At 31.0% G+C, this 10,206-nt stretch overlaps 1 protein-coding gene and 1 long non-coding RNA gene across 2 annotated transcripts; both read left to right on the top strand.

Moving 5' to 3' along the window:
- Window positions 1–728: 728 nt before the first annotated feature.
- On the top strand, window positions 729–3,210 carry LOC143046651 (uncharacterized). The gene is made up of 3 exons (XR_012969205.1): window positions 729–796; window positions 1,728–1,873; window positions 3,145–3,210. It is a non-coding gene; the product is annotated as an uncharacterized LOC143046651 (long non-coding RNA).
- A 1,092-nt stretch (window positions 3,211–4,302) lies between these two features.
- Window positions 4,303–8,761, top strand: LOC143046494 (uncharacterized). Its single transcript, XM_076219650.1, has 8 exons — window positions 4,303–4,409; window positions 5,022–5,144; window positions 6,147–6,263; window positions 6,568–6,687; window positions 6,913–7,029; window positions 7,581–7,697; window positions 8,252–8,368; window positions 8,616–8,761. Exons 2-8 carry the CDS (start codon window positions 5,036–5,038, stop codon window positions 8,759–8,761), a joined length of 843 nt encoding a protein of 280 aa, XP_076075765.1. The 5' UTR covers window positions 4,303–4,409; window positions 5,022–5,035.
- The last annotated feature ends 1,445 nt before the right edge of the window (window positions 8,762–10,206 follow it).

Below are 10,206 nucleotides of genomic sequence, written 5' to 3'. Positions count from 1 at the left end.
ACAACGATAAAGTCAACCTCGCATACAGAACAAAGTACTACAATTTATGGAACAAAACCCGATGGTACTTCACATGAAACCACCTCTGATAGACAGACTGTTACAGAAAATCAAGATGTACCCACAGCGAGAACCACAATCACAGATAAACACATTACTATGACAGAAGACATATTTAACATGTCAGGGGTTACTTACACGATAACCAATGATATATCAACTCAGTTATACACAATACCAAAAGTTAAAACAACCCATGACAAAAATGTTGTGGCCACAACAGATACTTCAACATTGAAAGATCTGGCACATTTGTCGACGATTGAAGAGTCGAATTGGATAACTACAGTCAATGAGGCTTATAAAAGTACTACACCAACCATTAACGGATTGGTAACTGATTCTGAAAGTGAAGTTTCTAAAACAGAATACCAAGGTCAGATAGTAACAGATGAAGAGTGGGACGATAACCTGGATGATCCAAATTCACAAGCATTTAAAGACAAAGCTGAACAAATTAGACAATTTGTGAGTATATTATGTTTAAGGGATGTGTTTCAATAATATTTGTAACTGTTGTTCAACATATGGTAAAAATAACATAATGTTTGAATAATTTATTATCAATACAACAGAGTTAAGTTTCCTTCTTTTTATCTTGAAATAAAGTTTCAGTAGGATCGTTCACATGTGTTAATTTTGCAACAGTTTTAATCAATTTGTTTCAGCTTATGATGCTATTCGCAAATTCTGACTTAGCAGGACTGATAGATGATATCATAATAACAGGTTTCCAGTAAGTATTCTTATATACTCGCCACTACATATCATAATAACAGGTTTCCACTAAGTATTCTAATATACTCGCCACTACATATCATAATAACAGGTTTCCAGTAAGTATTCTAATATACTCACCACTACATATGATTATAACAGGTTTCCAGTAAGTATTCTAATATATTCGCCACTATATAGCATTATATTTGGATTCTTGAAACATTTGTTGCATACAATTGGTAAAACTTTTAGGAATTTTGGTCCTCAATGCTCTTTAACTTTGTACTTTGTTTGGCCTTTTTAACTTTTTTGTATTCGAGCGTCACAGATGAGTCTTTTGTAGACGAAACGCGCGTCTGGCGTATATACTTTTAGTCCTGGTATCTATGATGAGTTTATATACAATTGCAGAATACCACTGATTTATGGTGATAACTAAATAAATCTTTCGCGTAGATGCACTGATTGAATGCATTAATTTACTATCGCTGTAGCCAAATTTAGCGAATTAATGTGATAGCTTTATCTTATTTGTAACTTAAATGTGTTAATGGAAATTGAGGATGCACGTTAAATTGTTATTACCTTAGACGTATTTGGCACAACTTTTGGGAATTTTGGTCCTCAATGCTCTTCAACTTTGTACTTGTTTGGCTTTATAACTATTTCGATCTGAGCGTCACTCATGAGTCTTGTGTAGACGAAACACGCGTCTTGCGTATTAAATTATAATCTTGGTACCTTTGATTACTATTATAATATTTTTCATATAAAGTCAGACTTTTTTGGAAAATAAATATTGATTGACATTTTTCCTCAAATAATATACCCAACATTTTGTTTTGGTTCGTATTTCTAAAAAGAAATTATTAAATTTACATTTACATTCAACAACATCTTGAAATTCAAGGTAAATTTATCCAATAACCTATGTGCATGTTTTATAGACCTGGCAGTATAGTAGTACGGTTTGACGTCATTGTGATTAATGTAGAATATGATGCGTCAACTATGAAGGCCAAACTCAACCAAGGGTATCATGCAGTCAGTAATCCTGGATACGTTATTAAAGACCAAGAGACTTCCTTTATAGGTAAGGTGGCTATATTACAATCAATTAATAAACATGGTAACAAATAAAACGTTATTTTTACGTTATACTTTTAAATGATATTCATTGTACAGATATTGTTTCATTAATTTACTTTTGATACAAATGGAACAATTAATATATTTGATTAAGTGCATATTTTTAACTATTATCCAACGCATACTCAGACATCTAGAACATGAAGAATACATTGATTTGTTTAAAATAAAAGAAGTGAAAAAATCAATGGTATGAAAATTATATATACCAAAAAGGCAAAACATATCCATTTAAAGGGGGGAAAAAAACACGATTTTTACAAAGAATTGGATGCAGAGGCATAGTAAAAAGTAAAATCACAAAAATACTGAACTTAGAGGAAAATCAATTCGAAAAGTCCATAATAACATGGCAAAATCAAATAACAAAACGCATAAAAAACGAATGGACTAGGTACAGGCATTTTCAAATGTAGAAAATGGTGGATTAAACCTGGTTTTATAGCGCTAACCCTCTCACTTTAATGACAGTCTCATCAAATTCCGTTATATCTACATTGATGCGTTAACTAAACAGACACAATAAATAAAATAGTCAAAATATGGGTACATCAGTCATTATCGTATAACAATTTTAAAAGGAACAACTTAACAGAACACAAAAACATCTATCTACAAACACATTCAATGATTTGTGTGTCTGACGTCAGAAAATTTTATACGTCACATAGATTTGTCGTTCAATGTGCATATAAACAATTTTAAAATTTACATAGACAATGTTAGCATATAGGGTTTAAAAATCAAAAGTATGTAAGAATAAATTTCAGAAATAGACCGAGATTAAAAATAGTCCAAAAGTTATATATAGAACTTATAAGAATCCACAAATAGTTAATTCCACTACGCGATTGAATGATTTAGACGTGTATGGTTCAACGTATTTTGTAATTATCTTTATCATTTTTTGTACCATTTAATTGATACGTCGTGGTACGCATGATATTTTTTTGACATATCCTGCGAAAAATAAATATTAACACAGTACAGTAAGGTTTGCTTAGCCCTAGCTCTGATTCGGAAAAACAGTTCCAAGGTCCAATAATATGATAGCGAGGTACTTTTTTTATATGATAGAATATTTTGTTTTATCCTTCACTTTACTTGACATTCTACGTGTATTTTCTATGTATTTTCACTCAATTACGAAACAATGTTTAGCTAATCAGCAGAACTAATAAACATTTCATTTTGTACATATTTATGTTTTATAAGAACAAGGAACGAGAACGACCTCAGCTGAAGATGTTGTTACAACTCCACCTTTAACAACACCCTACAGTAAGTTCCTTTAATACTAGATAATGGTGTACCAAACAATCAGGCACATTTAAAAAAGTGCTTGATATAGACAAATACTGCAAAGGTATCCATATTGAAATAATTTGACTTCGGTAGATCGCAGACTCGAATGATACAACAAAATGCTCTACAATTCATGGATATATCTCCCTTTAGAGAATTTTCAATGTGCATTCCGTTTAACTTAAGCTTGTATTTCCTGTAAAAACGGTTTTAAATAGACACTATAAATAGCTTGTGATGTAACTTTACAGTTTAAACAAAATACTACAAAATGATAATACGCAGCTTAATGTGTGAATCCAATTAGTAAAAATACTCATTTACACATTAAATATTGTTCTAAATAACGAGAAAGTCATATAAGAACATGAATTTTACTATGCAACTAGCGTCAGACGCTTCTAATAAATGAATACTGGTATATGTACACTACATGTATATCTTAAAGCATTAGTGTGACGTCGATAATATATTTTAGTTGACCCATGCTTATCTGCTCCCTGTCCAGGAAACAGTAATTGTTCCAGTATTGGACACGATCATACTTGTATTTGTCATCCTGGATACATCTTGGATGTTGGTACTTGTAAGGGTAAGTGTATTGTAATGTCATCGTAAAACACGTTCGGATGTTACCACAGTGTGCGTTAGATGTAACGAAGAATGCTGTAATGTCATCGTAAAACACGTTCGGATGTTAACCACAGTGTGCGTTAGATGTAACGAAGAATGCTGTTTTTATGCGAGACCGTAATAGACCATTATCGTAGATCCAATGTTGATGTATAAGTATATTCTCACACTCAATAATGTTGTTATATAGACGTTGTGTTCACAGCAACTATGGTATTATGTTTTTCAATGCCAGGGAGGCAAATATATGTAAGCGTTCAATATAATAAAAAATGATAAGGTAATGTTAATAATCAAAAGTTGAAAAAACAAATCTTCTACCTTAAATTTTTATCTATTGAAACCACATTGCATTATTATCAACTTTCTTTCAAAGTATTGTCCACTGTATGGTTTTCCACATTGTTGTATCTTCTTTTTTTTAGACTTTGACGAGTGTACAAATTACCTTTGTCCACCGTATTCCATTTGTAATAATACAGTAGGAAGTTATACATGTACATGCAGAGCAGGATTCTACCAAGAAAATGACATATGTAAAGGTAAGATTGTTTTATGCAATATATGTATTGATATCTGTATCAAAAATAACTGCGTTTGGAGAGCGCTTCTAAGTCGATCTTTAATAGCAACATTGAAAGTTGATAAATTTAAAAAGCAAAGCAACCATTAAATCTTTAAGAGAAAAAGAAAAAGAAAATATATAATAACACAACCTAAATCATGTTATGATCATCTTTGACTACATATCTTTTATAACTTAAGCTGAAACCCTTAAGTTTAAGTCGACGGTCTTGGCTGCATCTATGACATTAACATTAAGTATTATAAATTGCAATTTTTTTTCAAAAGCCAACGAGACCGGCATTTCTATATACGAGAATATGATATATATTTTAATTTGTTGTTATAAGGTATATTTTTATGCATTCTAAATTAATCTCCCTCGCACATAGCACTGCTTCCTTTTTATGGTTCGACTTTAATTTAAGCAATATTTGTTCTCATCAGCACTTTAACGTTTGTATCGGGTTTTGAGCTTTCAAATATATTGGCCACAAGCAATACCGAAGAGACGTTATTTGTTGAAAATTCGCAATTTGTGCAGTAAAATAATAACAGTTAATGTTATTTGCTATTAATACATTTTGCAGATGTGGATGAGTGCATGACAGCAGATATATGCACAAGTAATTCATCTTGTATAAACACTGTTGGAAGTTACAAATGTCAGTGCGATGAAGGCTTCAAGAAATCCAATGTTGGACTCTGTGAAGGTCAAATTTTATATAAGATTTTTTTTTATTTTATTGAAAAACACAAACATTAGCAAGAACTCATGCAGCAAAGAAGCCATTAAGAATAATAGATTTAACATTTTCCCTTTTCAAATATACTAAAACAAAATTTTATTTACAAGATTGATGAAGAAACCTTTCAAATACTCACATAGATAAAAAATAAAAATAGCACTAAATAAATTTCGTGCGTCCGAATAATGACATTGATGGTAAATGACTAAAGTATATCGTTTTGTTGAGGTCATTCTTAATTTGGAGACTAGATTATAATGGCCATTGTTATATCATAGTTCGTTTCTGTGTGTGTAACATTTTTACGTTGTGTTTCCGTTGTGTCGTTTGTTTTCTCCTATTTTTGAGTGTGAATTCACATTACTATAAGACGTGTCACGGTACTTTTCTATCCCAAATTCATATATTTGGTTTTGATGTTATATTGGTTATTCTCATCGGATGTTGTCTAATGTTTAGTCCGTTGCTGTGTGTGTTACTTTTTAATGTTGTGTCGTTGTTCTCCTCTAATATTTAATGCGGTTCCCTCAGTTTTAGTTTGTTACCCCGATTTTGTTTTTTGTCCATTGATTTATGAGTTTTGAACAGCGGTATACTACTGTTGCCTTTATTTATTGATAGAGTTAGGTGGAATTGTTGATTGTGTGTGCTTAACGCCACTTTCAGCTAGTTTCGACTTTATCGCAGAGGTCAGCTTTAATTGGTCGAGGAAATCGGAGTAGCCGTAGAGAACCACCTTCTTTAGACAAAAAAAATTAGAATTAGAAAGTCCATCATACATTACCATGACCAAAACAAAATGAAATTAAATTAAAAGACACAAAAAACGAAAAAAAAAACTAGGGGAGTAACAATAAAGCATCCCGGATGAATAATTGGTTCTTCCTCTACCAAATAGAACCAAAATTTTTGTTTATAGAATCTTTCTTAATATAGAATAACGAAATCAATAGTATATACTTGTAGATATTAATGAATGTTTAGACTATGCCTGTCCAAGCCATGCTTATTGTAACAATACTATTGGCAGTTTTACCTGCACCTGTGAAGAAGGCTTCTATGAATCTGGAGGAGCATGCCTAGGTATTTTTAAGATAGAAATAAGAAAACCAATAATAACTTTCAACTGTGCAGCTCATCTTTTTAGCTTTATCAATGAAGAATTCTACTTTTAAAAACATTATAAATATACTAAAGTGAAATGTCTTAATAATTTTTGACAAATGATACGATAGATCTGTCAAAGAATATAAATTAGAAACATTACCTCACTTTTATATGGAACAAATGAATAAATTTAGTATGATCTCGAACTAAATGTTTTTGCATTACTGCTGTTCTCCACAGTCCTGCTTAAGTCTTGTTTGTTTTCCTTTTTGAATTCTAGATATAGATGAATGCTCAGATCCAGACGTATGTTCCAACCATTCTACATGTATAAATATAGATGGTGGGTTTTACTGTGTATGTGATCACGGATATCAAAATATAGGTGGTATATGTACAGGTGAGTTAATTGTTGATATTCTTTATAAATAAATCTCAAAATTACACACCAAAATAATTTTGAAAGATAAAAAAAACAAAAACAATAAGACTATATATATGCGGTAAGATGATTAGAAAATAATGTTCATTAGGTGCAATTATTTTGTGTATTATATGTCTGGATGATCTGCCTTAACTGGTATTGTTCAGAAATGTATTAGCATCTATTTTCCTTGTTTTACAGACATAAATGAATGTTTGCAAGACGTTTGCCCTTCTGATTCTACGTGTAACAATACAGATGGAAATTATATATGCACCTGTAATACTGGATTTGTAAAGTCACAAGACGCATGTGAAGGTCAATATATTCTTATTTGATTATACTTTCAAAACCTTAGTATCATCATTCTTTGGAAGTTTAAAACAGCGGTATACTACTGTTGCCTTTATTCATTTTTAAACATTTTTTAAAAGGTTATACAATAGTACTGCAGCCGCGGCCTTGTAGACATTTAGAGAAAATATGTAAGATTTTGCATTGAGTATAAACTATATTGTCATGAATTTAAAGGAATGTTTCAATGAAGCAACGCATTGTAGGTACCGTTCAGTTTGTACGCTGAAAGGGCTTGAATCGGTTTATAACTCTTTACTTTTCACAAAATAAGCTCAAAAGTATGTACATTTTTTAATAACACATCCTTTAATCTCAACGACACGTGCAGTTATAAAGCAATTACATAAGTATTATTGTCGCTTTTTACTGCAAAATAACACACTTTCCATGGTGGTATGAAAACATTTAAGAGAGAATGTATTACAAAAGAATATGGAAAGCGAATAGGTACTTGTTCAATATATGGTACCGGTATACCATTCGCTTTAATTCATTTACCATATTTGTTGCAGATATAAATGAATGTTTGAATAGCCCATGTCCTATGAACTCTGTTTGCAACAACTTGAAGGGTAGTTATGGCTGTTCCTGTAGAGCTGGTTACCAGGATTTCGGTGGCGACTGTATAGGTATTTTATGATAGTGTGTACAAAAACATTGCAATATTCGGAAAATAAATTATACTACAAAAATGGTTAATTCAAGTTTCGTTAAATTGTTACGAGGTTCGAAAAAAAATATATACTAATATTACTTAAATAGTCTACCAATTCAAAATATAGGTAAAATGCTGAAATTTAAACTTTCCATTTTTTTTAAAGCAATGGAAGGGTACTTCCGATTACTTTATTTGCTGATAATATTTTCGCACTCGATTTCGTGTAAAATATTTCATGTGAATGCAGAAAATAACATAATTTTAAAACAAGAGTATCAAACACGAAAATATCTTAATCCTAAATGTGCTCAAACTTATTTTTATTGAAATATTACTATGTTATATCGTATAGACAATATTGAATTTCAAATGCAGTGAAACCTGAATAATAATATTAAGACCTTTTCGCTATACAACAGAAAGCCTATAGATAATATTATAGTCTTGACTGATCGGAAATAAAATTAACTTTCGAATATCTTTGTAAGCACTGTTATCCCATCTAGTGAAAGGATCTTTTTGTAGATTTCAATGAATGTCAGAATAACCCCTGTCCAGATCATTCAAGCTGTTCAAACACTAATGGAAGTTTTACCTGTACCTGCATGACTGGTTACATTAACACAGGAACGGAATGCCGCGGTGAGTAAACTTTCTTTTGCGATTGGTATCATAACATGCATAACCTAAGAATATGTATGAAGATTGATAAAAAGACTCCTCATCATTAATGTTTTAAACAAATTAGATTTGCATTATGAATTTCAAAATTCAAACCAATTGATGATTCTTTTTTTTTCTTCGATTGTAAATGTAATTATATTAATTTTGAATGTAATCTCACCTTATCAATATAACATGTTAATGTGAACGTGTAAATATTTTTCAGATGTTAATGAATGCTTGTATGGTATCTGTCCGTCACAATCAGAATGTATTAACACCGTTGGCAGCTACATGTGTAACTGTTCTTCTGGTTATCAAATGATCAACAAGCAGTGCGAAGGTAAATTTCATAATCTTGAAATAAATTAGTTTGTTTTAATAATTTAATTTGACACTACAAATAACATGAAAATGCATCATCTATTACAAACATTTACAAACAACATATCATTACATCATAGCTTTCCACACAATTGTTTATGACTTACTCATTTATTGGAAACAGTAATTGAAGTGATTTTTTAATAATCTGATCATAACATTAGTGATTAGCAAATTCATAACTTCATAAAAGTGTTTTTGTTAGACCAAATGTCTGAAATTATCACACTTTCGTCTTAATCTATATTTCAGAAGTAGATGAATGTCTGTCTTCTCCATGTTCGGATCATACAGAGTGTATCAACACGATTGGTAGCTATACATGCAACTGTATACCAGGATATCAGCTGCTGAATGGACAGTGTCAGGGTATTATGTTATTTTAATTCATTAGAAATTAATGTATAGTTTTGTTTGATTTCAAAATAACATATTAAGTCTGGAGAATGAATGATGGTTAAGATGATGACAAAAGTAAACTATTTATGATCACTTTTATATTAAAAACTAAAAAAATTTACCATTTGCAGGATTGTTCCAAATTTAATGATAATTTAAATTGGTTTGTGCTCATTCAGTTTTGTGACAATTAAAAAAAAATATATATATTTGTAAATTATTTTTTCATGTGATATTATTTCAGTCTTAAGGGTTTTAGTTGTTCACTGTGTTTATATCAATTGTAAGAGTATGATGGAAATATGATTATAAACATTTAAACTATAAAATTTTAAAACGTTACAGACATAGACGAATGTAAGGAGAGTTCTTGCCCGTCCCATTCTAATTGTACCAACACGGATGGAAGTTATTGGTGCGCGTGTCATGAAGGGTTCTATCAAGAGAATGATTTTACTTGTCGAGGTATGTATCTATCTTTAATTAAAGTATATGACGGACGGAAGTTATTGGTGAGCATGTCATGATGGGTTCTATCAAGAGAATGATTTTACTTGTCGAGGTATGTATCTTTAATTAAAGTATATGACGGACGGAAGTTATGGGTGTGGATGTCATGATGGCTTCTATCAAGAGAATCATTTTACTTGTCGAGGTATGTAGCTTTAATTAAAGTATATGTTGCTATCCTTATCATGAGCAAAAGAGCGTGCTACCGATATAACGACCGCAAAAAAATTAAAAAAAAGGAATATCGTGCTCCAAGGCTAATTCAAAAGGGAGAAGTCCGTTCAGCTTGCAAAATCAAAATGTCAATAATATCACCAAGCAGAAAGAATTGAAAACAAGTTCTACATTTCACCTTTGGTCCGATTTGCGGAAGTAATGTCAATACCTAAGTTTATCTTAAAAGAGGGGTGAAAGATACCAGAGGGACAGTCAAACTCATAGATTGAAAATAAACTGACAACGCCATGGCTTAAAATAAAAAAAGACAAAAGACAAATAATACTACACAATACACAACATATAAA

Source organism: Mytilus galloprovincialis, chromosome 9, assembly GCF_965363235.1.
Source record: "Mytilus galloprovincialis chromosome 9, xbMytGall1.hap1.1, whole genome shotgun sequence".
Taxonomy (NCBI): domain Eukaryota; kingdom Metazoa; phylum Mollusca; class Bivalvia; order Mytilida; family Mytilidae; genus Mytilus; species Mytilus galloprovincialis.
The sequence above is the reverse complement of the archived record's forward strand: the minus strand, read 5'-3'. Positions and strand labels throughout refer to the sequence as shown.

Coding starts and splice junctions, on each gene's coding strand:
- LOC143046494 (XM_076219650.1), top strand. CDS start 5,036: ATGACAGCAGATATATGCACAAGTAATTCATCTTGTATAAACACTGTT. Junction 7,030..7,580: donor GTCACAAGACGCATGTGAAG/GTCAATATATTC, acceptor TATTTGTTGCAG/ATATAAATGAATGTTTGAAT. Junction 8,369..8,615: donor CACAGGAACGGAATGCCGCG/GTGAGTAAACTT, acceptor AATATTTTTCAG/ATGTTAATGAATGCTTGTAT.